At 44.2% G+C, this 27,382-nt stretch overlaps 1 protein-coding gene across 1 annotated transcript in view; it reads right to left on the minus strand.

Annotated features, from left to right (window-relative positions):
- CUNH1orf100 (chromosome unknown C1orf100 homolog) overlaps positions 1-27,115 on the minus strand; it is a 33,291-nt gene extending 6,176 nt beyond the window's left edge. The window contains exons 1-4 of the mRNA XM_023710193.1: positions 27,048-27,115; positions 21,132-21,200; positions 12,625-12,720; positions 7,099-7,271 (exon numbers count right to left, since the gene is read on the minus strand). Of these exons, the coding sequence (XP_023565961.1) occupies positions 7,099-7,271; positions 12,625-12,720; positions 21,132-21,187 (325 nt within the window). The 5' untranslated portion in view covers positions 21,188-21,200; positions 27,048-27,115. The remainder of the gene's footprint in view (positions 1-7,098; positions 7,272-12,624; positions 12,721-21,131; positions 21,201-27,047) is intronic.
- Positions 27,116-27,382: the final 267 nt, after the last annotated feature.

Below are 27,382 nucleotides of genomic sequence, written 5' to 3' on the forward strand. Positions count from 1 at the left end.
ATTTACAGCAGAGGAAAAACAACAGGTTTCTTCCCAGAGAACTAGGCAAAAAATTGTGGAGCTGACTGGTGAGCTGACAGATGAACAGGAAGGTGCAGTATCCCAGAGACCAACTATGATAACAGGAAAACAAAAAAAAATGTCAACTGTGCCCTAAAGGAAAGTACAGGAAAACAAAACATATGTGCTATCTGTGTAAGCAATCCTTGTGTATGGAACATGCAATTGTCATGTGTGAAAACTGCCTTGGGCGTGACAGTTGAAGTTATGCTTATTTTTGTGGTAGACTTTTGTTTGTGTTCACATAGGTTTCTTATTTTTTTCTGGTACTTTTGAGACAGGGTTTCACTATGTAGTGCAGGCTGGCCTCAAACTCCCAACAATCCTCTTGGCTCAGCCTCCTAAGTGCTGGAGTTATAGGAGTACACCACCACATTCAGCTAAGCTTTTATTTTTGTTGTGATCTTTTAGGTTTTACCAGCCAGCAAACAGCCGATGTGAACATACTGGTGTTTGTTCTAAGCACTCACTACATATTTGGTACTTTATTTTACTGATATCTAATTTCCCTACTAAGAGCATAGAGCTGGGGACACAGCCTAAGCAGCACAGTGCTTGCCTGGCAAGCACAAGGTCCTCGGTTAGATTTCTGGTACCAAAAAAATTAATAATCTTATTAAGTGCAGTATAGTAGGAAGTTCCTGGTGAAACAGAAAGAGATAAGAGGTCACAGGACTGCCACATAGGAAAGGAAAGCTAAGCACACATGCTGTCAGTATTGGCGAGACCTGTTCATGGAACACGCAGTAGTCATGTGTGGAGACTGCCCGCTGGGTGATGGTTGAAGCAAAGCTAATTTTTATATACAGTTCTATTGGTATTATATTGTAGTTCATATAGGAATTTATTTCTGATATCTTTTAGGTTTTGTTTTATTTATTTATTTTCATTTTGTGTATTTAGTACAGGTCTTACTATGCAGCTCGGACTCATAATGATCCTCTTGTTTTCAGCCTCCCCAGCGCTGGGATTACAGGTGTGCACTACCACACCTGGACTCGGTGGCTGGCTCAGTGTGCCCCAGGGGTAGGGCCAGCACAGCATGAGGGACCGGGGATCCAACCCTGATCCCTGCGCTTGCTAAAGTAGGCACTTAGTCTCAGCCCTATCTTTTAGGTTTTGTAAGGAAGCTCATAGGTGATGTGGAAATATTGATGTTTATTCTGGTTTTGTTTTTTTGTTTTTTTTTTTTTTTGTATTTAGGACAGGGTGTACAGATCAGACTCATAGTGATCCTCCTGTTTACAGCCTCCCAAGTGCTGGAATTACAAGTGCACGCTACCACTCCCAGTCTCAATTGCCATCTTATTGTGCCCCAGGGACGGAGCTGGCACCACCGGCCCAGGGATAGAACTCCCGGACCCTGCATCTAAACAGACCCTTTAATCCACTGAGCTATTTGGCCAGTCCTTTGCTGTCTATTCTAAATGTACAATATATATCAAGAATTTAACAATTTGTTTTATTGATATTTTATGTTCCTGTTAATTGCACACTGTAGAATATAATAAGAACTTCCTGAAAAAACAGCAAGACCACTGAGATGTCAAGTGTGTCTTATGAGGGGTGGGGAGATAGCTTGGCGGTCTAAGCCCCTGCCTGGCAAGTGCAAGACCGGGGTTTGATGCCCAGTACTGCATGCTGTGCGAGCCCCCAAACTGGGCGTGGTGGCATACTCCTGTAATGCCAGCGCTGGGGAGGCTGAGACAAGAGAATCACTAAAAGTCTGAGCTGCATAGAGAGACCCTGTACCAAGTAAATAAATAAATAAGTGAATTTTTTTTTTTTAAATTAACAAAGGTATGTCCTATGAAAAGGCCAGGAAAGCAAAAAATGTGCTGTCAATGTAAGTGATGTTTGTACGTGGTACATGGTGTCGTCATGTGTTCAGACTGCCTTACGTATGACCACTGAAGTGCAGATGTTTTGGTAGAGGTTGTTTTGTTTTGTTTTTTGGCTGGGTATTGGGAATCCAACTTAGGACCTTGTGCTTGCCAGGGAGGCGCTTATGCCACTGAGCTATCTCCCTGGCCCAGTAGAGTGTTAATGTATTTTCACTGTAGTTCATTTGGCAGCTTATTTCTGAAGTTCTTTTTTAGACTTTGTACATCAAAAACCAGTCAATGTTGAAATTTTTGATGCTTTTTTTAAACAATAAGTATTAGAAACAATACTTTATTTTGTGATTTTTTTTCTGTTAAGTAGTCATTGTTTAGCATAATAAAACTCAAGATTAATAACTAATTCATCAGTAGAAACATTCTAAACAGTTTCTAAACATTCTAATAGACTCGCTTTTATGTGCTTGATGACAAAATTAGTCTTGTGCTCCAAGGGCTATGGTCCCAATAATGTCATTTCTCTTTGAATCCTTTTGAAATGGGATCTGCCACCTTATCATTCCTATCCTCACTCACCACCCATGGATCCCCAGGGGGTTCCTCGGATGTGCCAAGTCCTTTCCAGCTCACAGGATCTTGCTTTTTGCTGCTCCTTTTTCCAAAATGCTTTCATCTGACTCGCCTGTACTTTTCAGAACTCAGGTAAACTTCTTTACATTTCCCTTGCTTGCTCTGCTGCAAGGAGTTTCCCTTAGCTGTATTCATCTCATCGACCTCTTACTTCCCTTACAGTTCTACGTGCATCTGCTTTGTGTCCTCCAGCAGGATGTTGGCTCTGTGGCAGCTGTCAGGTCTGCTGTGGTCACTATATGCCCAGGAAGCAGTCAGTGTCTCGTTCAAAATGGGTATGGAATAAACAACTGAATCCTCTGTGGCTGCCAGCTTCCCAGGGTACAGGTTGCTAGTGTAACAGGATACTTCAGGGATGCCCTGTGACCACAGCAGAAGGAACAGCATAGGACTTTGGAGTCTAGGTCATACAACGCATTGCTGTCTCTACCTTAGTCCTGTAGCACTCGTTCCAAGAGTAGCTCACACTAGGTCCCTGGGACATGGAGCAGCCAAGCGTGGAGGCCCACATGGAAAGGCCCCGAGGCCCCCAGCCTCCAGCCAGCTGACTGTCCCGTGATGAGCTGACCACCCCAGCAGGTCAGCTGAGACTGCTGCCCTCTCTGCTCTCTGCCCAAAGCCTCAGGAGACAACCTGAGCCAGAACTACCCAACCGAGCGATTCCTACACCAGTGTCCTAGTTACTTTTCTTTCATTGCTGAGACAAAATACCTGATACCCAAAAGTAAGGAAGGAAAGGTTTATTTAGCTCATGGTTTGTAGAGGTTTCAGTCCATACTAAGCTGGTTCCAAGGCAGGATGGCACATGGCAGAGGGGCAAGAATTCATGGTGGTGGTGGAAGATAGCAAAACCAACAAGAAAGCCAGACAAACCTCTTTCTGTCCCTTATACTGTAACCAGTCTACCTCCTGGGATTGGGATGGTGCTGATCCAATAGTGGACTGATCTAGCAATCACCCACCCTTAATCCCAGCATTCTCAATCCCAGCATTGTGCTAAAAATCAACCATACACTCTAGATTCAGCCACCTCTGAAAAAACCCTAAGATGGCATGGTGGTCCTACAGTGGCACTGACTATCTGGATTTGACTTCCCCTCAGCTTCTATGGAAGGGGCCAGCATCCGCTCCAATCTCCCCAAACCCTCACTGCCCCCATCCTTAGTGTCCCCCACACCATGATGCCCCCTCTTCTCTATGGTGTGAGTCTGACCCATACACACTGCAGTCCTGGCTGTAGGAGGCCCAGGTAGCCCCCATCTCTCTACCGCCCAACTTGTCATTCTCTAAGGAGCCGATGTGTCCTATGTTGTTTTCCCAATGGGAGTGTAAGTTCCTTGCACTTGAGGTCCTTGCCTGGAATTTCTGTATACTTCTCAGGAGGTTAAAATAGTAGTAAGTGGTTCATGTTTAATTGGTCTGCTAAGATATTTACTGGGCTTATAGATTTGCAAAGAATTAGAAATTATCTCATAAAATAACCAACAGATTTTTCATCATATTCTGTAGGGACTTAAATTCAATATATCAATACTTGATGAAAAATACCTGTTCCATGTTATGCCTAAGATGTTTGATATTCAGACAGATACTGAGGTTAAGCTTAACAGCATAGGTTGTATGGTAATAACAATAAGCTTGTCTTTTGGAGGGTTAACAACCTAAGTTTGTAGACCAAAACTTAGAGAAAAAGGAGGGCTGCAAGTAAAGCCAACATTTTGGCCCTAGCTTTCCAAGGTCAATTAAGACTCAGGACATATGAGAACTTGTACTGTAACATCATATAACTCGGCAGTGTCCCAAATTTTCTGATCAAGGAGATTATGGGGCCAAAGAGGAAAGTGATCGATGATGTAGAGTGTGCCTAAGGAGAGTCACATGGAGAGAAAACATTCTCTCAGGCTTTCACAGGGAGCACATTGGCCAAGCAATGGCCATGAGTCATCCACATGGCTGACACTGACAAAGGTTCTACAATCTGAGGTACAGGATCTCAGGATAAATCCTGAGGGGATTTCACTGACCTTATCAAACCCAAAAGCTACAACTCTTGTTGCATAGGTCCTGCTTTATCTTGTTCTTAACCATCCAGCAGAAAAGTATAAAAACAAAATATAAGAAGTAAAGCCATGCTGTTATGTTGAGCTGTAAGGGACTCAGGTCAACAATTTTTGACATTGCCAGTCAAGCGGAAGACCCAAGACTATTAAGGGCTACTGGACTCTTTTAGAATATTTTGCTGAGTTAACACACCTATAATATTCAAATGATGGAACTAAACAAAAAAGGGGATACAGATAAATGTCCATTTTGTATCTGTATATTCAAAGTGGATAGGATAGATATGTAGTTACATTCTCTTAATGAATAGAGGGATTTGTTCTAATAGTGTTTGTAAATAGGATATCAAGTCCACATCTTGTACAGCAATTAACCACTAGGAATAATGTATGCAATGTGTTAATTATTGAAATTGTCCTACCAGTTTGGTTTGAAACTGTCTCATTACTATTTGTTTCTCAATAAAATTATGGGAAAAAATGAAAGAAAAAAAACCAGAGAACACCTGTCTGTCTATCTGTCTGTCTGTCTGTCTGTCTGTCTGCCTGCCTGCCTGCCTGCCTGCCTGCCTGCCTGCCTGCCTGCCAAGATTTCCTCTTGTCAGAGGAATTGTGCAATAGGTCCTAACTTGCTGCCACTTTTGGAAGCCAACCTGAATTCCCTCCTGCAAAAGAGATTTCACAGTGATCTTGAAGCATGCACAGCTCTTCTAGTTCGCAGGGCCAGGAGTCCTGTGGACCCTTCCCAACCACCATCCTCCTCTTTGCAGCTTTGGCTCCACCATGTCTCCTGTACCTTTTGATCATAGCCTGTGGTCCTTAACCCAGTTCCTCTACCAGAGTCTTGCCAGGGCCCTGCCCCAGCCTCATCCCAGCTCCTCCTTCCCGTAGTGATCCTCTTTCAGCCCCTGCCCCCTCCTCAGGTCTTCTGCTCTCTTCCTTTTCAGAGAAAACACCTCTGGCATTCAGGACCTGGCCTTGCCCCACTCGTAATTTCTTACCCCAAGCCCCTTTGTCAGTTTGGCTCTCATATCAACTTTGTCTTCTGCCACCCTGTCCCTAGCTTGGCTCTCCTAAGACTGCCTGGTCCTCTGCGGTTCCTGGTCTTCCTTGACCTGCTGTCTGCTCCTCCTGGGTCTCAGTCTGGCCACCTCCTTCCTGCCAGCTCTGCAGGAAAAAGCCTACAGCTTTTTGCTCTGGGGAGTAGACACAGAAGGGCAGACACCCCCACCCCCACCCCACTGTTATCTGCTAGTTTTCTTTCTTTTTTTCTTTTTAAAGAGTACCACATTCTCACATTAAAGAAAACCATTCAGTCACTAGTAGTATCCATGACACTTGGCTGAGACAGAGGCTAAGCTGAGCACACTTAGGAATGGAGTGGTCAGGGTCTGAACTGGGCTCCTCTTACTCCTACCTGTGTGTTCTGGGACAGTTCATCAGTGGCCTTTGCCACCTGGGATTTTCTGGTGTAAACAGGGACAGCAGCAGCACCTACCTCTGCTGCTGTGGAACTGAATACTAAACACCTGCTGCAGTGTAGAAAGCCCCACATGCTGGAGTTTGCTCAGTTGGCCCACAAAGTGATTCGTTCAGTGAAAAAAAATCCAGGGCACCCCTGACTACGGGAACATGAGCAATGTTTACATTGCTGTCATGCGACACCCTCGCGTGACCTCTGTACCCCTCAGTGCACTCGCATGTGTCACAGCACAAGGAAATGCTACAGGCGGCAGATAGGCATTCTGTTTCATTGTGTTTGCTGCACTCCTGGGATTGACCTCAGAGCTTTTACAGCCCCAGCTCTTTTTATTTTTTATTCTGAGACAGGATCTCACTAAGTCATGCATTTGCCTAGGGTGGGCTCAGATTTGGGGTCCTTCTGTCTCTGTCTTCCAGAGTTCTGGAATTACAGGGATGAGCATGCATACCTGTCTATAGAAGTATTTACTTATTTATTTATTTATTTGGTCTTTTTGAGACAGGATCTCCCTATGTGGTTCAGGCTAGCCTCAAACTCATTTTGTAGATTAGGCTGGCCTCAAACTCTCTTCGATCTTCCTGCCTCAGCCTCCCAAGTACTGGAATTTCAGGCTTGTACCACCAACTTGGCAGCTATAGAAGTTTTAAACCATATCCTCCCATGTGTCAAATAATTGTCATAAAGTCATTTAAAACAGAGAATAGGAGAAAAGTTCCCCCAACAGCGTGTTCGTGCACACTTGACCTTGGGGTATGCTCTGTGCCTCACAGAAGCGTGTTCATACTTGAACCTGTCTCCTAAGGACATGCGCACATTGTCATGGCTGCAGGTTCTGACGCAGGGAGCCAGGGGCAGAGGGAGGGAGGACACGGGGCAGCCTCTCACTGCTCCCTCCACACCTCTCTCTGACCTCCCTGCACTGGCCGTAGACACGCCCCATGAGCTGGCAGGCCCGCCCGACAAGCTCCCCTGTGGCCTAGACAAGGTCAATTTCAGCAAGTCAGGAGCACTGGAGGGAACTTACCAATCTTGTAAAATGGCAGTGAATAGTCTCTTTGGTAAGTGGTTTCCTTATACCATGGTTCAGCAGGCTTTGAACAGCTTCGAAAACGAATGTATTGAATGAGCGTCTGTTGGTCTAGTTGAGGTTGACACAGAGTTTTTCTTTCGGATGAAATGGTTGAGTCTGTGAATGGTCTAAGTAGAGACAGAAATACTTTGCTGAGTATCCCCAGGGAAGAAAAGTGGCCCATTTTCTATCAGTGGCAGTGCCCAGGAGGCTAGCAAGGCAGGGACAACAGAATCCCATTGCCCCAAGGCCACCACTGGTAAAGTCAGGATGGATCCAGGACCTTGGTCCTGGGCATTCCTTTCTGCTTCTCCCCCTTCCCAGCCATGGATCACGTAGGTGACCAGTGTGACGCCCCCTGCTCTGCCCATGCCTGCCCTGTGCTGTCCTCCAGGTCTCCACCGAGCCTGTGCCCCCCATAATTTTCCTTCCCATGGATGTTTTAGTCTTTCAAGGGCCTGGTGCATTTTTTTTTTTTTTTTAATTTTTTAGCGCAGCTTGGTGTTGACAGACCTGAAATCAGGTGTAAACTTCCTGTGCCGCTACTCTGACAGGAATCCTCCCAAGAGAAAAGCAAGCAAGATAACAACAAGATATCTTCATACAGCGTGGGAGTGTTCATTCATTGGTACAACTTCAGTGGTATGTATTAGACTGGAAAATGTGCATATGGTTTGTCTCAACAGTTCTAGCAATTAGGGATATCAATAAAAACTTAGCTCTAAGAATGCTTACCAAATGTTTTCATGATAATAGAAAGAGTATAAACACCCTCATTAAAAAAAAAAAAAAAAAAAAAAGAACTACAGGCAGGGATGAAGCTCAGCAGCAGGTACAGCATGGTGTCTACCTGGTAAGTGTGAGGTCACAAGTTCTATTCCCAGCACCAAAAAAAAAAAAAAAAAAATCAAAACGTAAGGATAATCTAAGGTGGTGGGTAGCTACTAAGTACCCTGACTTGGGTAATTTGGACATTTTATTGAAACATCTCCCATAAATATATACAATTTTTGTGTCAACAAAAATAAGAAATATATTTTTAAAAAGAAAAATTATTAAATTAGTCAATAATATAAATATAGATAGACTCGCTGTACCACCACTAAAAGTGATAAGGTAGAATTACAACTTTTGACATAGAAAGAGTCCATAATATAATATTAAATTTAAATGAAGGTTTTTTTGGTTTTTTGAGACAGGGTCTCAGGCTGGTCTCAAACTCCCAGAGATCCTCCTACCTCAGCCTTCCAAGTGCTGGGATTACAAGCATGTACCACCACGTCCGGCTCAAAACAAAGGTTTTGATTAAATTGAACCCTTTATATGGATGAACTGTATGGCACGTGAAGTGCCTCCACAAAACTGTAACCACGCCCAGCGTTCCACAGCCCCGCCCTACCTTATTTTGGTACGCACCTGAAAGATTCTGCATGGCTATCTCTAGATTATGGCCTTACTGGTGGTTTTCAATTTTTTTTACTATCAATGTTTTCTAAATATTTTAATAAATGTATATGTTTAAAGTATAAAACAAGTGAGGTGAACTGTTATACGTGGGAAATATCTTAAATGCTATCTGAGATTTAGGGACAGATAATTCAGTTAGACAAAAAGACAGTGTCACATGGTGCTAGCACCATGATGACATCATAGTTACAAAGAGGGGGCTACTCTTGCTCCATGGTAGTGAATATTAGCATGTGTGAGGCACTGGGTTCAGCTCCTAGCACCCCCAAAATCAATAATGTTTGTTTAGTTGGGTAAAAACTTGATTGCAATGTGTCTCCTTTAATACGGGCCTGGGAGATAGTCAATAGGATAAGTGCCTACTTGGCAAGTTGAGGGTCCTGAGTTCAATTCCCAGTATCACTCACACACAAAAAATGTTAATAGAAATGGAGTGGCTCTCCTTGATGTTCAGAAAAGACAGGAGTAAGAACATGACAGTGCTAGTGGGATAAGGAACTAGGAGAGACTCAGGGTGGCCGGGGGCCGGGAGTTTGGGGGCTCAGGGAGTGGTGGTGCTGGGCTGGGGAGGGCTGGAGAGGCCTCAAGACCTCCTACCCACCTCTGCTTATTCTGGTTTTTTATGTATTTGGTACAGGGTCTCACTACCATAGCTGGGACTCACAGTGATTCTCCTGTTTTCAGTCTCTCCAGCACTGGGACCATAGGCATGCGCCACCACGTCAGCTCTTGGTGGCCATCTCAGCATACCTGGGGGCGGGGCCAGCGCAGCATATGGAGCCAGGGATCAAACCCTGGTCCCTGAGCTTGCCTAAGCAGGTGCTTAGTATGCTGAGTTATTTATTTATTTATTTATTTATTTATTTATTTACAGCGTCATGCTATGCAGTGCTGACTCATAGTGATCCTCCTGTCTCAGCCTCTCAACCTCCCGAGCACTGGAATTACACGTGTGTGCCACCATGCAAGGCATGTGGTACCAGGGATCAAACCTGGGTCCTTGCGCTTGCCAGGCAGGTGCTTAGACCTCTGAGCTGTCTCTCCAGCCCTGCTTATTCTTTCTTCGTGCTCATCAGGCATTTGCCCTCCTAATTACCCTGATTGGTGGGGGAGAGTTCTCCTTATCCTACAATATATGCCTTCTGGGAGCAATGAGGACATTAGCTCTCTGCCCAATGTGTCAGCCTTCTATGAGTTTGGACCCTGTATGACCATCACTGTCAGTCTGGTCATTTCTGTGCCACTGACACTCTGGTGTCTGAACCCAGTCCCAGTGACTGCCCCAGACCTACCCTTGGCACTGCCAGCCTGGCTCTGCCTTTGCCTTAAGTGTTTCTCAAGAACCATAATATTCTCCCTCTTCAAGCAAAAATTAGTGCCCCTCCACTACTATGGAGGCAAGATGGTAGAGGACCACCTCCAGGGAGTGAAGACACCAGGTTATGCCATGATTACAACAACTGACTTTAGGTACTTGCTTGGCAAAGCATAGACAACTGGGCTACAGGGAAAACGACTATGGCGTCTGCACATGTTCTCCAGGGCTTCTTTCTTTCATAGCCCTCCCCAGTGGTTCTTTCAGAGGATTTGTTTCATCTTGGAATGAGCTTAGATATATTTAATGAGTTTTTTATTTCTAAATTTCTCTCCCAAAAGTCATAATAAATGTACTTAGGATTGGCTCTAAGAACTACATAATTTCCTGTTTTGGTTGTGTTTTGATCTGCATGTTCCTCCCTTATCACTCTTAGCTAGATGCTTAATGAGCTCACAGAAGACATTTGTACTTATGGACTGCCATAAGCACCTACAGAGTGACGTTTACATCTTGGGCAGACATGAGTCTTGGCAGAGCCTGGAAGAGTCAACCTTCCTTTTATCAGGGCCATGCTCTGGTAGGAGGACTGGCATTTGGCTGTTGGCTGGATAGCTATCAGTCATCACAATTCTCACAGGACACCTCTGGGCCTGTCCCTGTGCCCTAGAGCCAAGCACAGGTCTGCAAGTGGGGTCTTGTGGTTTTCTTTCTTATCTTTCTCATAGTAAAGGACCAACATCTTACATTAAGTGTTCACTAGGGTGGGTGTGGCGGTGCCAACTAGACTCTAAGCTACTTGACAGGTTGAAGCAAGAGGATCACTTGTGCCCAGCCTCAGCATCATAGAAAGACCTTGTCTCAAAAAAATTTATATTCTGTAAGTATGTGAGTTGGAAATCAGAGCCTTGAACTGGGAATTAAAATATGTAAATAAATTTAAGTCCAATGTTTGCGCTGTGTAAACTCAGCTACAGCACATCCCTTCTTTGTGTGGCTTTTCATTCATCCAACTTGATGGAGGTGAACTCATAGCCCTTTCCAATTTGATCAGGTCAGTGGAGACTATATGATGCTCTAAGGTCTAGAGGCCATGGTTCCTTTTCTTCCCTTCATGGAGGACAGTGGGTTGGCTGCATCCAAGTCAACTAAGAGAAGAGAAATGTGTGATAGATACTAGATGATGAATTCAAGATAGCTGTATTCATATGATGAGTGCTTAGTGTGTTCTGGAATGTTTTACCAATTATTTTATTTAGTAGATGATACTCAGAGAAGGAATGAAAGTTGCTCACCACCCAACATTTCATGGGTTGCTCAGATTACTGCTTTCACTTACTGTAGTGTTCCAGGTTCCTTCAACTAGAAAATAGGTTCAAAGTAACTGAAAATCACATGTAGAAGGGTAGATAGGAACTATTTAGGCCAAGTTTGTGAATTTACTAAGAAACAGTATCTCAGTAAGTTCAAGTTATTTGGCCAGTTTGAAATCCTAAACTCCTGGTGTTTCTCAGTTTCCTGTGGTGGTTTAATACAACTTTATTGTTGATCATAAAATGAAGATATATTCCTTAGCAAGATAATCTGGAAAGTGGAGAAAAAAATAAATAAAATATAAAATACTACTAACCTCACCACTCATAGAGAAACAAACAACCACCAAAGCATTGCTGGAGCTGGAGATGTAGCTCAGTGGCACAGCTTAGGTTCAGTACGCTATAGGCCCTAGGTTCCAACCCCCACACCCAAGCAAAACAACACAAAATACGAAAGCAAACTAAATCCCAACATATTTTTAACAATTCGGTATATTTTCTTCTAAGCCTTTGCCTATCCATTAAATAGTATTTTTTAAACCATTATTAAGATCATTAAGATTATGTCACTCATTTTCCCCCAAATTTAAAAACCCAATCCAAAAATAGGCATCAGAGATGAATATACACTTGTCAGATGAAGAAGTAGAAATGACAAATTAATACATCAAAAATGTTCATTATCACTGGTCATTTGAGAGACAAATTAAAGCAACATTGAATTTCATCTCACTCCAGGAAGAATGGCAAATATCAAGAAATCAACCAATAACAAATGCTAGTGGGGCTGTGGGGGAAAAGGAACCCTTCTTCACTGCTGATGAGAGTATAGGCTGGTGAAACCGCTATGGAAATCAGTGTGGAGATTCCTAAAAACTATGCTTAGAGGTCTCATTTGCCCCAACAGTTCCCCTGCTGAGTATTTGCCTGCAAGAATTAAAACATACGATAGCAATATATATGCACCATATATTTATAGCAGTGTTATTAGAGCTTATAATAGCTAAATCTTGGAAAGAAATCAGATGTTCATCAACTGAGGAACGGATTTCATTCTTTCTTTTGCAGAACCAGGGATTGAACTCAGGCCCTTGCACTTTCCAGGGAAGCGCTTATTTCACTGAGCCATCTCCCTGGCCCCTGAGGAATGGATTTAAAAAACCCTTTTTTAATACAATGAAGTACTACTCAGCCAAAAAGAAGGGTGAACTTGAGACACTTCTAGGTAAATGGATGTACTTTGAAACAATACTCTTAAGTGAAGTAAATTGGACACACATGCATAAATATTTCATTGTTTCTTTGGTGTGAAGAATGTTTTCCCACTTCTCCTGCTAGTTCTGGTGACTTTCTTGGAAATCAAGGCTTAGGCGTGTGTCTCACCTGGGGGATGTCTTGGCACTGTAATCGCCATGGAGTCTTGCCAGCTGCCCAGGGTAATAGCCTCGGATGTCCTTTCCTTGATGATTAATGAACATGCTGCTGAGAAAGTAAAGAGGCGATTAAAAAGTGACGATCACAATTAAGTCTCTGCAGGAGAATCTCAGCTGCTGTATCGAGGAAAATCCATTAGGACTTTGGGCCCTGCGCCTGGTGACTAGAATCCACAGATTTGCTGCTAGGGTTGTTTGTCATTCCTCTTTCCACCAAACCAGGCTTCATGGTCCTTGCAGGGCTCCTGTCCTCCACCACAGTCTCCAACGCTGTCAGAAAAATACTATTTGTTTTTAAGATACATAAAGAAATATTTAATATTATGTTCAAAATGTTAGGAAAAAATAAGAGAATATATAAAGCCAGTGGGGCAAATGTCCCTCCCCCCAGTGGGGCTGATGTTGATTATTGTAGAAATGTGGGAATAAGTGAGAAATCATACTCCTTTTTTTCCTACTTTTGATATGTTTACAAAATTTTGTAAATTTAAGAAAATGTATAACTGCTAAGTATATATATGGAGTGCCACTGAAGCAGGACTGATGACAAAGCAAAGCGCCTGAAAGGAGGACTCTGGCCCTGGAGGCAGGAGCAGGAGCCCGCAGGGTGGGCCTGGTAGGGAGGCTCGTGAGATGGCCCGAGAGGTGGGTTGTACAACAGGATGCAGTGGTGCTGTAGATTGGATGTTGAATGGGGCCAAGTGTTAAACTTGGTCCTCAGGGTGATGCTTGTGGGAGATGGCAGATACTGTAGGAGCTGGGGCTTAAGGAGAATCCTTAGGTCATTGGTGGTGTGCTTGGGCTTACGGGATTATAGGGCCCTCATCTCCCTTTTGTCTTTCCTTTGCTTTCTGGACATGTAGTAAGCAGCTGGCTCTGTCGCTTACTCCCCCATTGCCACCTAGCACCCCCACTGCCATAAGTCAATGGGACTAACTGATCATAAAACGGAATGTCAAAAACTGCGAGCCAAAATCAATCTTTTTATAGAATAATAATCTTAGGCATTTTGTTGTAGTGGCAGAAACCTAATAACACTAGCAGTGCTCAGATTTTATATCTTAAAATGTATCTTACTTTACAGCAAATTACTTTTCCCTTTATTTTCTAATTAAAACACTATTTGATATTTTGAAATTATGTGATTATATTACTTACAGATTTTATTTGAAAGGAGTGTTGTGTCTGAAAGCTTTTTGAAAATCACTAGTGTAGTTCATAGGGCCTCTTAGTAACAGTTTAAAGATTAATGCCATGATATGGAAATTTTCTCTGGTGGTAATGTGGAAAACAAATTTGAGATCAGTCTGCTGAGAAGTAGAAAGACTGGTTAAGAAAAGATTAGTGCTTTATGTGAGACGGGATGAATCTCTGAACAATGGGGTGGGAATGAGACCGGGGTGGGGGAGGACTGATATCGCGGGAAATGTAAACAGAAGGGTGCCCTGTACAGTCACACCAAAAAACAGCTAAGGCAATGCCTCGATTTAGCTATTGTATACGCCAACAACTCAAAATCTCATGTGTCCAAGATAAACACATATGATATTATCTTTCAATTTAAACACCAAATAAAGATTCAAGAACAATAACAAGGAAAGGTTGGAGAAAAGAGAATTGGTTGAGGATTTCTTGGAGATGGAATGATAGAGTTAAGGATAAAAGAGAATTGTCCAAGACAAGGCCTAGACTTCAATGATTGGGCAGAACACTGTGATACCTCACAGAAGAGCCAAGGAAGCCAGTGCTGTTGGGAATGTGTCTTTGTCAAGTTTGTGGCGCCTGCACATGGAGGGTATTTTTGATGCATATATAGATTCTGAGCATTTGCTAGATGCTATGAGAATTCACAGAAAAAGTGAAGAGTCCACAGAAAGGAACACATAGTTTTGCATAATGTCGCTCACTTATATGTGCTGGATCATGAATGGGAACTTAAACTATGCCTTTAGTTCAGCCAACATTTACTGGATACCCTAAAGCACACCGCACTCACCTAGGCTCTGCGGGTACAAAGATAGGGAGCAGTCCTGGTCTCCAAAATGCTCTTCACATGCTGAAATAGTGGTTCAAATGGAGGGCACGAGGAGGGAGAGGTGTCAAGGGTTTGAGAAGGCAAATAGGATGGGGAAGAGACTCCAGGTGAAGGGCATTACAGAAGCTAAGACTTGGACAGCTTGGGTGTATTGTGCAGGGAAGCAATAGTCAGCTTTTTGTTACTATAATAAATGCCTGGGATGCATCAACTTACAAAGAAAAAAGGTTAATTTTGGCTTTGAGTTTTGAAGGGTTTAGTTTATGACCAGTTGACCCCACTGCTCTGGGCTTGTGGTGGGCAGCATGTTGCAGGAGTGCATGGCTGAGCAAAGCAGCTCCCCTTATGGCAATGAGGAAGCAAAGAGAAGGAAGAGGAGTGACAGGGTTCTGATGGCCCTATTCTGGGGCACACATGCAATAACCTAATAAAGGTTCCACTATTTCCCAGTAGCACCATAAACTAGGGACCAAGCCTTCAACAGATGGGCCTTTGACAAGCAGTCCAGATGTGAACTAGAGCTGGACCAGAGTCAGCCTGGCTGTCCTATGTGAAAGGTAAGGTCTCTGAAGACAGGACTCGCAAGTCCGGATTTCAGAAAACCATCAGGCTGCCAAGTGGAAACTATGGCTGAGTCCTGGAAGGTCCACAGCTGCAGGGATGAAGTCGTAAGAAGAAAGAGAAGTTGGCCCCGAAGCAAGAACCCATGACATTTCCAAACACATGGGATGGGGTCACAGACCTGCTTGGGTGCCTACTCATCATCTGAAGCAAGGCCTTGAGGAGCTCCCCCAGAGCCATGTCAACCCTCAGGGGTCCCTGGGCTCTGAAGGCCCCTCGGGGCTTCTTCTCCTCTTCCTTGGTGTGCACCCAACAGACGCCTTGCCGAGTACAGGTGGGCAGCTAAGCCCTGCATGGCAGAAGCAATCTGCAAAAGCCACTCTGAGAATGGAAGCCTCCCCAGAGCTCCTGCCATGGGCGCCCAGGGCAGATGTTGGCAGCTGTGGGCAGAGAACAGGAAAGCGTGTGCCAGGAGGTCGCAGCTGGAGGGAGGGCACCTGGGAGGGGATGGGACTTGGGAAGGTTTGGGGAATGAAGCCACGATACTTTGCCTCCCTCTCATTGCATGTATTTCCCAAGCTCCCCCATGCGGCCTTCGCATATATGTGAGAAGACTTCTAATTCAGGTATTAAAATAGCAGATTTTTCTGGAAAAGGACTATTTTCTTCTGGGGGTGCCTAGTAGGTTCCTCCCTCAGGAGGTTTGGGTAGGCAAAGCCACCAGACTAAGGACTCAGAGCCCTGTCCAGGATGTACTCAGACTCACTCCACTGACTCAGCTGCAGAAAGATCCCTCCTTCTTGGCTGAACAGGTGGCACCGAGGGCTCATTCCACTGTGCATTATTTACAAGCCCTAGACAGCTTGGCTTTCGGAGATGGCGTGTGCCATTCACACAAGAGCAGAACCTGAACCATGGCCTGGGGTGGCCCTAGGTGGCCCATGTCACTGCTTCAACTGGGTTGGGCCTCTCTTTATAAAGCACTTTTACAGAAATGATCTCACCTGCTTGTCACAGTCACCTTACAAGGTAAATATTACCAACTCCCTGTTTCATAAGAGGAGACTCAGAGAGGTTATGTGGACTTCTTAAATATCCCCCAGCTAGGAAATGCCAGAGCCATGAAGTGAACCCAGAGCCCTAAACTCCATGTAACATCCAGGTCATCTCTGTACGTGGACGATGATTCCTCTTTTCCAAAAAAGCTCAGCGCTGTTTCTACTTGAACTCTGTGACTCCTGCTTGCTAGCAGACAGCAAGCAGCATGATGTACCAAGACAGCAGGAAGAGCAATAAAGACACGGCACTGTTAGCAGAGTGGATGCTTCCTTTGGGGTGGAAGTGTCTATTGCGAGCACAGCTGTCTGCGGTGTGCTGGGTGACAGGGACATGCGATGTGAGGATTGTCTTTCCAACTACAGTTCATCACCTGGTAAGGAAGAGCCCATTCAGGCAACTAACAAATCACAACCAAGATGGTAAGTGCTATGACAAGCTAAAAAACTGAGGCCTCGGGGACATTAGTAACTCAGCTAAGGACATGAGTCAGTACACACAGATTAAAAGGGATTAAAAGCAGTGTTGGGAGATCAACAATTCTTCTCACTTGGGTCCGCAGTAGCTCCTCAGTGAAGGGGGAGCCCTGGCTTTCTCATCAGTAAGATGGGACTTATCGCCATCTCTATTCGTGGTTACATTAGAGAAATGAGATTTTGTTTTGTTTTGTATCAGGGATTGAACTCAGAATCTTGCACTTGTCAGCAGCTGCTTATGCCACTGTGCTATCTCCCTCGCTTGAAAATCAAATATTTGTATGTGGCTGCTAAAATATCTCTTCAGTCCCTCTAGGCAGATTGGATGAGCTGACCACATAGCTGTCTCTAGAGCTTTCAGATATCACTTTAATTGCTTGCACATTTAAAGTGCAATTGTGTGTGTGCATATGTGTGTGTGTGTGAATGTGCTTTGCTGGGAACTGGATTGCTGAGTGCACACTTTACCGCTGAGCTATCCCTCAGCCCAACTGATGTTTGAAAAATTCATTTAAAACTGACACCCATTCTGTACCTTCCCTCTTCCACACCACACTGAATTTAGTCCATGAGGAGCGATCTTTCGGAAGCCTCTTAAGCTCTGCAACGCCACGCAGTGTGCAGCCCAACCACTGAGCACCAGGGTTCTGGTCTGTGGCTTGGGTATGGCACCGGTTAATACTTACATTTAATATAATGCTTTTTACAAGTATCTGATGTGGTCACTAAAACTTGTGAGCCATGAAATATTTACTTTTATTAGGTTTCCCTGCTGGGTTGCAATTCTGTTTCCCTAACAGAGCCCTCAGGGCCAGGCAGCTAAGGATGAATTGGATGGACACTTGTGCAGGACAGCAGAAGGGCAGGCTCGGGGTGTGTGCATCTCCAGGAGGCCAAGTCACAAACAAAAGACTGAATAATTTTGATTGTTCGTTCATTTTAATCTCCTCCGTAACTGCATGGAGGGCCTGTCATGTGTGGCCATCTGCTAAGAGGAGGTTATAGAAGTCAGTTTCAGGGAAAGGCAAGCAAGCCCTGCCATGGGGCATTAACCTCACGCTGTAGCAAAATGCATTGATCCCCAAGAACTAATGGCAGCAGCAGACCAGTGGGTTCAAGTCCCACCTTTGCCAGCTGTCTTCCGATGATCATTTACCCACACTGTGTCTTGTTACTTCGTTTTGAATTCATAGTTGTAAAGCAAAAATGAGGTAATAAACATTTACGATAATGTTGGTATGTTTGTCATGTTCCTGTGGCTGTGCTAATAATTTCCTGAGAAAGCAAGGATGTACTTAGGCTCACGAATTCAGAAGTTTCAATCCATGACCACTGGGCCCTATGGCTTTGGGCCTCTGGGAAGGAAGAACATCATGGTTCGAAGCACTGGAGGAGCAGAGCCACTCACTTCCTAACAGCCAAGGGCAAAGAAAGTGAGAAAGCCCAAGAGGAAAGGGGCCAGAGGCAAACTACCCTTAAAGGACACCCTCAGTAACCTAGTTCCTGCCACCTTTTAAAGTTTCCACTACCTCCCAATATGCTATTCAGCTAGGAAGCCAATAGTGGCTTATTTCATCAGTGATGTTAGTACTCTTATGACTCTATCTTTTTTAAAGGCCTCAGCTCTGAAAACTGCTTCTTGAGCGACAAAGTATATAAGACATGGGTTTGGAAGGACATTCTAAATTCAAAGTAGAACAGCTGGGCACACAGTAAGAGCTGCCTGGTAACTCTTATCACACCAGCAGTGAGACAGATGGAAAATTTTAAAAAATACAATATCTGTATGTTGCAATAACAGATGTAAAAGAAATTTAAAAGGGTGTGAAACAGGGAATCACAGAGATGGAAAGACAGGCAAAGGGAGATTTCCATTCTTGGTGGTCAGGGAATGACTCACGAGGTACCAACAGAGCTGAGACATGCTGGGTAGAAGGAGTACAAAGGGTTGGGGAAAGGAGCAGCCCAAGTAGAAGGAAGAATTTGTAGGCACTGAGGTGTAAAAAATGCATGGCTTCCTGAAAGAACCAAAGGAAAGACAAAGAGCTTGAGTTAGGAGAAGGTTGGAGAGATAAGCAGGGGTATTTCCTGTGGGGCATGTCGGCCATGGCGACACGTTTTGGATTTTATGCTAAAAGTAGTGGGTTTTGGGGTTTTAGCCAAGAGAATGCTGTGATCCAATTCATATCTTATGAAGCTCACTCTGGAGAACAGATCATTGGAAGATAAGAGAATGAATGCACTGCTAAAGATGTGTAGGGAGAGGTGATGAGATCTGAGCATGTGGTGGTAGCGAGCGGCAGCCACGCCGCTGTGGTCTGAATCTGAGATGTTTGGCTACCATGAAGTGCTGCTGTCTGCCCTGTGCCCCTCTGCCTTGGAGCCAGCTGAGTATGGACTGAAACCTCCAGTAACTGTGAGCTAAATAAACCTTTCCTTCCTTCATTTTGGGTGTCGGGTATTTGTCCCAGCAACGAGAGAAGAGTAGCTAAGACAATGGGTCGAAAGTCTGTCTCTCTGTCTCTTATATTACATTCAGGCTCTCTGACCCAGGCTAGGGGATGTACTCACACCCATAATCCCAGCAGTACTAAAATCCATAATCCCAGCCTTGGATCACACATAATCCCATGGATCATGAGTTAATCACAAACTCTAGAAGTCCCCACACCATGACTGCATGAGGTTTGGGGAGGACAACTAGACACAAACCATAACACCCATGTGTTAAAAGCTTGGCACCAGACTGGGGCTGTATTCAAGGACGGTAGAACTAGTTGAAAGCAGTTGGAGGGGCCTTTTAAGAGAAAGTTAGGTCACTCAGGGAATGTTCTTTAAAGGGCATATTAGAACCTTGGCTCTTTTCTCTTTCACTTCCTGGCCAACATGAGAGCAACTTTCTCTGCCACATGCTTCTGCCATAATGCACTGTTCTACAACAGCCTCCCCCAAAGAGCCAAGGAGCCATGGACTGAGCCCTCTGAAACCATGGTCCAAAATTATCTTTCCTCCTCATAGGTAGTTTATCTCCAACATTTTGTCATAGTGACACAGAGCTGACCAACACACCAGCATTCAGATGGGCGAAGTAACGTGGAGGAAGAGCGTATGGAACTTACTGGAGAAGGGAGATCCACTGTTGTTGGCAAGGTACATGGTAGGCAGAAAGCTGCCCACAATGAGCCTTGCTGGTGGAGGGTACAGCGCCTACAGGCAGATGAGGAGCACTTGCCACCTCTTGCTCTCATGTGCTCTGTGATAAGTACAAGCAAGCTAGAGGTAGCCAGGCCTTAGGCTTTCAGTGGGTGCCCCTGCTCTGTTCCACCCAAAGCCTCAGGCTCCCAGGATCTGGCTCAGACCAGACTTTATGAGTGATTTGGCTCTATGGAACACCAGACAACAGCAGCCAACAAAGATTTGTTTGTATTTTACCAGGGAGACAAAACCACAATCAAATAGGCCCATGGTAGACAAGACAATCTCAAACATACACAGAAAGAATGAGGACTTGTGCAGGAGGAGGAATCAGTAAACACTGGAACCAATCCCTGTCCTCTCAACCCTGCTTGTTCCTTGGGTAGATTTTAGGGATTGAAGGGTAAAGCGCTGTGCTTTCTCTGAAAAGAAGATTCTTAGGGAATCCAGGAAGCAAGCAGCTTTCTCCCCACTCCTGCTTCAGTAATTTCTGAAATCAAAACTTTTATTTATTGACCAAACACTGCTAGACTGCCTTAGCATAAGCATAAGGCTTGCTCAAATCTAGGATATCAGTGGTGCTACTAGAGGCTGACCCTAGGTCACTGTGCTGCGCTGGCTTCCTGGCTTCTAAATCTCAGCAGTCCCCATAGTACCAGGTGGTGAAGGGAGAATGTGGTTAGCATTTATTGGTTTTATCTGCAATCTCTCAATAAAACAAATCTAGCATTACAAAGCATGCCTGGACTCATTATTTGTGTGCCACAGATGACCTTGGAGAAGGAGTGAACCTCCTCCGTAGTTTCCATCTGTGCAATCAGCTCCCATAATGCAGGCGCATGGGGTGGTGTGATTAAAGGGTTCCCATCCAAAACGTGGGCTGAGATCCTTCACACTTCTGTTCAAGCCCTTCCTAAGAGAAAGCCAGCATCTTTCTGATCTGGGAATGGGAAGTTCGCTTACATTCGGCTCTAATATGGGATTTCCTTCCTTACAACTTTCCCTACTCCCAGAGAAGCTTCAGGAGGCCCCTCTGGAGGCAGCTGTCTTTCAGGTATGAACTGGAGGGTGAACAATTCTAATTCCTCAGATTGCTTCGTGCTCCGGGAGGCTCTGTGGATGTGAAGATGTTACCTGGGTGGAATCACGGGGCGACGATCAACAAATTCTCGTAGCCAAATGTGGGACATGATGAATGGGAACCTGAAAAAATAATTACAGAATGGGATTTCACATGGTGCTTGTGTTCATTTCTAAGCATAAGCTACTACTACAGTTTGGATAAGGGATGTCCCTGTCTCAGTGGCTTTCTTGTTGCTGAGACACACCAACAACTTAAAGGAGGGAAGGTTTATTTTGGCTGACAGTGTGTAGAGAGTTCAGTCCGTAGCTGGCCAGGTCCAAGGCAGGGCAGCACAGCCAAAAGGCCTGGGCACAGGAAAGCTGTTCCCTTCAAGGAGGCCAGGAAGAGCAGAGAGAAGGGCAGAGGCAGGAAGGAGACGCACCTCCCAGCCAGGCCCCCAGTGAGCTTCCTCTTCTAAGCAGATCCTACTCCTTACAGCACGCTCTGCTGCACTCATCTGCGGGCCAGCCCACAGTGAGTTGGCACCCCGCGCTCCACTCGCCTCCCCAAAGCCCTGCCAATGATCACAGGAGGCTTTTGGGGGAACCAAAATATAAAACAAACAGTCCCCCAAGGTGCACCCATTGAAGGATGGTCTTATAGGTATGGAACCATCAAGGGGTGGCATCTTTTTTAAAAAATAATTTTATTGAGAAACAAACAGCAGTGAGACAGTTTCAAAACTGATTAGTAGCACAGTTTCAATAATCAATACATTGCATATTGTTGTCTTAGTGGTTATTCATTGTACAAGATGCAGACATGATATCCTGTCCACAAACACTATTAGAACAAATCCCTCTATTCATTAAATTAAGAGAATGCAGCTGCATATCTATCCTAACTATTTTAAATACACAGATACAAAATGGTTCTTCATTTGTATCCCCCTTTTTTTTTAGTTTTGTCAGAGAAGGGTATTCCATTGTCAGTTAAATATTGTAGGTGCATGAAGTCAGCAAAATATTCCAATATAGTCCATCCAGCAGAAAAGTATAAAAACGAAATATAAAAAGTAAAGCCATATTAATATGCTGAGCTGCAAAAGGCTCAAGTTAACAACTTCTGACATTGCCGGTCTTATGGAAAACCTACTACTATTAGGGACTACTGGACTATAAGAGGTGGCATCTTACAGAAGGAAGTGAGGCCCCTGGGAGTGTATCGCCAAAGCGGACGCTGGTCTATCAGCCCCTTCTTCCTTCTCTCTTATACTTCACCCTGAGGCAAACAGGCCTCTAGCACACACTCCCACCAGGACGAACTGGCCTTCTACAAACCCAAAGCAACCGAGGACTCTGAAGCCTTCAACTATAAATGGAAGACTCTGAGACTATGAGTTGAAATCATTTTCCTTGCTAATTTGATGTCCAAGGTATTTTTTCACAGTGACAGAAAGCTTCCTAATAGCTAACTAGTCCCACAAAGTCCATGTCGAAAGAATCACAGTAAGAAAAATGACATAGCAGAAGAACTATCCATAGCTTCCTACAGGGAAGGAAATATACGGCTAACAAAGAAGCAGAAAGAAATGGAAAGTATAAGCTAAAACAATATACATATGCTTCTCTTACTTTTTTATTACTTCTTGTTAATTTTTACAGTGCTGGATCTTAAACCAGGGGCTTCCACACATCTCTAGCCCTTTATATGTTTTGATATAGAATCTAAGTCACTAATTTACACAAGGTGAGCTCCAACTTTCCAGCTTCCTGCCTTAGCTTCCCAGAATGCAGAAATTATAGGTGTGCACCACCTATAATTGGGTGGCTCTGGCCCAGTCGTTGCTCGTGAATGGCTGGCCTGATGCCTTATCTCAGATGTCCCGCCTCTTACAACTTGAAATCTCTTTGACTTGTCTGGAAGCCATGCTTTCTTTGTCCCCTGCTAATGTGGAGGAGGAGGATCCCAGTAGCAGCCCTCACGCATTTTGCAGTTCTGTACGGACAGTGGCCTTGCATGCCCTTGGTGATACATCACCCAGTGTACTCCCTGTATGACTTCTCTCTGGATCTCAGCCCCCCACCCTGATCTTACGTATAGTTGAGGACAGGAAGTGAGCTGGCTTAGACTGGCTGGATCTAAGATGGCTCATGCCTATTTATTTATTTATCTTTTTTAAAAAACAAAAAGTACCATGCTGGAATGTTAGTTGGGTACCGACTCCTTGCTCACCTCTTACGGAACTTTCTTACCGCACAGGTTTGCAAGGTGAGCACCACATTCCCCTGAGTCTCTCCAATTCTAGTAAACAACTCTGACTCTGACCGTATGTAGAGTCCTTCTGTCTGATGCGCTTAAGTGGGAATTGGAAGGGGGAGACAAGGCAGAGGCAACTTCCCGCTGCTTTGACCTTTCCTACTGGCAAGCCAGGTGGTGAGGACATGGTGGGTTTTGACAAGAGAACTCCGGGGTCTGGTCTGCAGCGCTGGGAATGACAAGATGCGATTGCTCTCTCCGGGTTCAGCTGCCAGCTTCGTGTGTGGGAGGAAGCTACCGCCGCAGAGGTGGTGCTCTTCAGAGTGGGTTCATGAACCTCGTCATTTTGGGAGCAGCTTCCCAATTTGTGGGAAGCTGTTCTGGAAACTATCTGGAAACCCCACTCTGCCTACCCCATGATTTTGTAACCCCTCATTCTGTACATTAAGCCTTCCTTTACTCACATCAGACTTCAAAATAATACTTTTTCTTGTTAAAAAAAAATTTCATAGTACATCTCATTACTGACTGGAGAATATAGTTTGCCACAAGCAAATGAAAGCATTTAAATATTCACAGGAAGAGGCTATAAAGGGGGAGGGGAGCCCAGGGCTGCGAGAAAGAGGAGAAAGCTGTAGCCCTTGTAGAGCACCTTTTGTGTCCCTTATGAATCTCTCACCCTGAGCACGCATTATGTACCCTCTCCATAAAGACAACTGAGCCTCTGATTTGTATAAACATGGCAACTTGTGGCAGAAGAACTGTGGGCTGAGACCTTGGGGCCTGTGGCGGGTCATTTCCTTGCTCTGAATATTGATTATTGTGCCTCTCTAGAGGGCTGAGTGAGCCAATCGTGTGCGTGAGAGTGCTCGGTAACCTTAAAAGCACCTTCGAGACAGGAGAAATATGAGTTTCTATTTATGAGCTTTTATGACAGGTTAGGTAGTGTGCATTAACTCACATCTGCCTCCCGGCAACCTTGCAAATATTGTCCTTCTTTTACCCACAAGAAAACAGGTACTAAGGAGTAAAAGAACTCATACCAGGTTATAGGGAAACAAGGCTGGGATCTTCTGGCTCCAGAGACATTAATCTTAAGTACTGTGTTAAGTCAAAACAATCCGGAGCACAGCTATCACCAACCGAAATAAAACAGAACCATTCAAAAGAAGCCAGAGGAAAAAAAACATACCTAAGGGGGAGAGGGAATTGAGACTAAAACATGGGTGCCTCCCTATCCTCCCCTTTCTATTTGTGTTAGTCAGATTTTCATTGCTGGGACCAAACGCCTGAGAAACACAACTTAAGGGAGGAAGGATTTAATTTGTCCCCCTTCTTTAGTTTGGCTATTGGGTTCAGAGGTCTTAATTAGTGGTCGGCTGGCTCCAAAAACAGAAACATTAGTGCAGATGTGCATGGTTAGGAAAAGCTGTGCATCTCAGGGCAGCCAGGATGTGGAGTGAGAAAGAGATAGAGTGGAAGGAGGGGGCTGGGGACAAGACACAGCCCTCATAGGTCACCTAGTTCCTCCACTTGGGCCCTGGCTCCTACGACCCAGCTAGCTATGAATGAGCCACTGGCCAGCCCATTCAGCAGGCAAACAGCCTCCCCATCTGGCCGCCTCTCCTGGCATCTCTTAATCCAACCAAGTTGATGATCAAGATTAATAACATCATGATCTGTGCTGAACTCACTATCTACAAGGCTGGCTGGCTCTTTATTTCACCTCTGAGTATGTTTTGCAAAGCAGCTTGAAAATTTTCAACAGCAATAATTATAACAGAACACTGGGCTATCCAGAGACACCTACTCATTAGATAATGTGTTTTTTCAAAAGGCCTTACTTAAAAATTTCTTTTTAACACGTATAATTATAGATATTAGTGTGGTTCAGTGTGATTCACTGATTAAACTCAACCTCTCTTTTCCATACCTGTCACCCTTTCCAATCTCTAGTAATTACTATTTTACATTCAGGTTAACTGTTTTCAGCTTCTGTGTCTGAGAGAGAGCATGTGGTATTTGTCTTTCTTTATGTTATTTCACTTAACATAATGTCTTCCAGTTCTATCATTTTTGCTGCAAATGACAGTCCTCGCAAGAGTCCTTCGTGTTGCTAATTATTCCCCTTCATTTGTAGAAAATGTTAAATTTCATGCTTAAGGTGGTAGCCAACTCTGTTTGACTCCAAAACTCAGGATCCTTCCACTGCAATAGAACTGACTTACTGGTCACCTATCTTTGCCGCCTGCTGCTAGGCACTAGGGGAAAGCATCTGACAAGAGATCAAGAGACACCAGACGGCACTGTCGAGTTGCTTGCAGTCTGGTAGAGAAGATGAAGTCACACACTAATCATAGAGTTGTGCGAGTCAATGTCAATCAAAGCAAGTTACCTTTCAGATCACTGGATGGGCAAGCATCCCCTCTCCTCTTTCAGAGTTCTAAGGGGAAAGGTCCTAGGAGTAGGCACGTTTCCTTTGCTTCAGAAAGCATGGACATTTTCTCTAACCCAATGCATTTGAGAAGCTTGTCTAACAAAAGGTGCTGGAAAAATCTTCCACATGCAGAAGATTAATGCTAGACTCATATATCTCACCATGTAGTAGACTAAAAACAAAACAGATTAAAGATCTAAATGTTAAAACAGAAACATTTAATCTGCTGGAAGATAAAGTAGGTAAAGTCTTGAAGATATAGGCACAGGCAAGGAATTTCTGGACAGAGGCCTAATTGCGTAAGAAATAGTACCAAGAACCCACAAATGGGATCATATCGAATTAAAAAGTTTCTGCCCAAGGACTGGGGAGATAGCGCAGTAGAATAAGTGCTTGCCTGGCAAGCGCAAGGGCCTGAGTTCAATCCCTGGTTCTGGGAAAAAAAAAAAAAAAAAGGCTTCTACATAGCAAAGGGGTCAACCAACAGAGTGAAGAGACAACCTGCAGAGTGGAAATGATTTTTGTTAGCTATTTCTCAGATAGAGAACTAATAGCTAGAATATATGAAAAACTCAAAAAATTAGATCCTCTCCCAAATAAAAGACCTAATCAAAAATGGGCAACCGAAATACATAGAAACATCTTTGAAGTACAAGTGGTCAATAAATACATGAAAAATGAATAAATACATGAGAAATGTTCATCTTTTTTCATTCCAGAAATGCACATTAAAACAACACTGAGATCCCTTCTTACTCCAGAAAGAATGGCTGTCATCAAGAAATAAAATAACAAGGGTTGAGGATATAGCTCACCAGTGCAGCAACCCTTCTTCACTGTTGATGGAAATGTAACCTGATATAACTACTAGGGGAATCAGTATGAAGATTCCTCAAAAAACTAAAAAATAGTGCTCTCCATCCTAGAAGTGCTTGATGCCTACTGCAGAATGAGTGTGGATGCAAAGTCGTCAGCAAGTCTTGGTCACCTTGTAATCTACTGAACAGTGAAAATAATCTTGGTCTTCTTGTGTTATAGGGAGTCACTTTATACCTATCCCACTTCTTCAAAAATAAATAAGTAAACATGTTGAGGTAAACTACTAAAGTGGGGAGGGTTAACTGTTCAGTTTCTAAAATAAGTCTTGGCTTTACAAACATGCCATGCCATAGTTTCTTCAAGTTGTGAGCTCCTGTCGCTAGAACATTCTAAAGCTAAATTCTGCTAGTTAGGAGGGAAGCGGTAAGTGAGAGGTGGGACAGGCGTAGGCAGTGACAACCATATCAGTTACCTTCTTGGGCAGCAGTGGGTGGGACCCCCTCGTTCTCAAGTCCTCTGGGGATAGGAGTTATTTCAGCCTCCTCCTGCTGTTGGATAAATTGCAAAGACATGCTGCAGAGTTGTAGGTATTGATGCCTTTACATCACTCAAAGGGGATTGTGATGCACTGTGGCTTAGAAAATTTTGCTCAGCAATGCTTTTCAGGGCTCAAGCTTGTAAAAAGTAGGCAAATTTTTAGGTCTCTACGGAGAGCCCGCACACTGAAAGAAAGGTGAAAACTAGCATAAGTGGGAAAGTCACACCAGCAAAGAACAAAGACTCTGCAGTAGAACTTTCTCCTCTATG

This window comes from Octodon degus, unplaced genomic scaffold, assembly GCF_000260255.1.
Source record: "Octodon degus isolate 3935 unplaced genomic scaffold, OctDeg1.0 scaffold00017, whole genome shotgun sequence".
Taxonomy (NCBI): Eukaryota; Metazoa; Chordata; class Mammalia; order Rodentia; family Octodontidae; genus Octodon; species Octodon degus.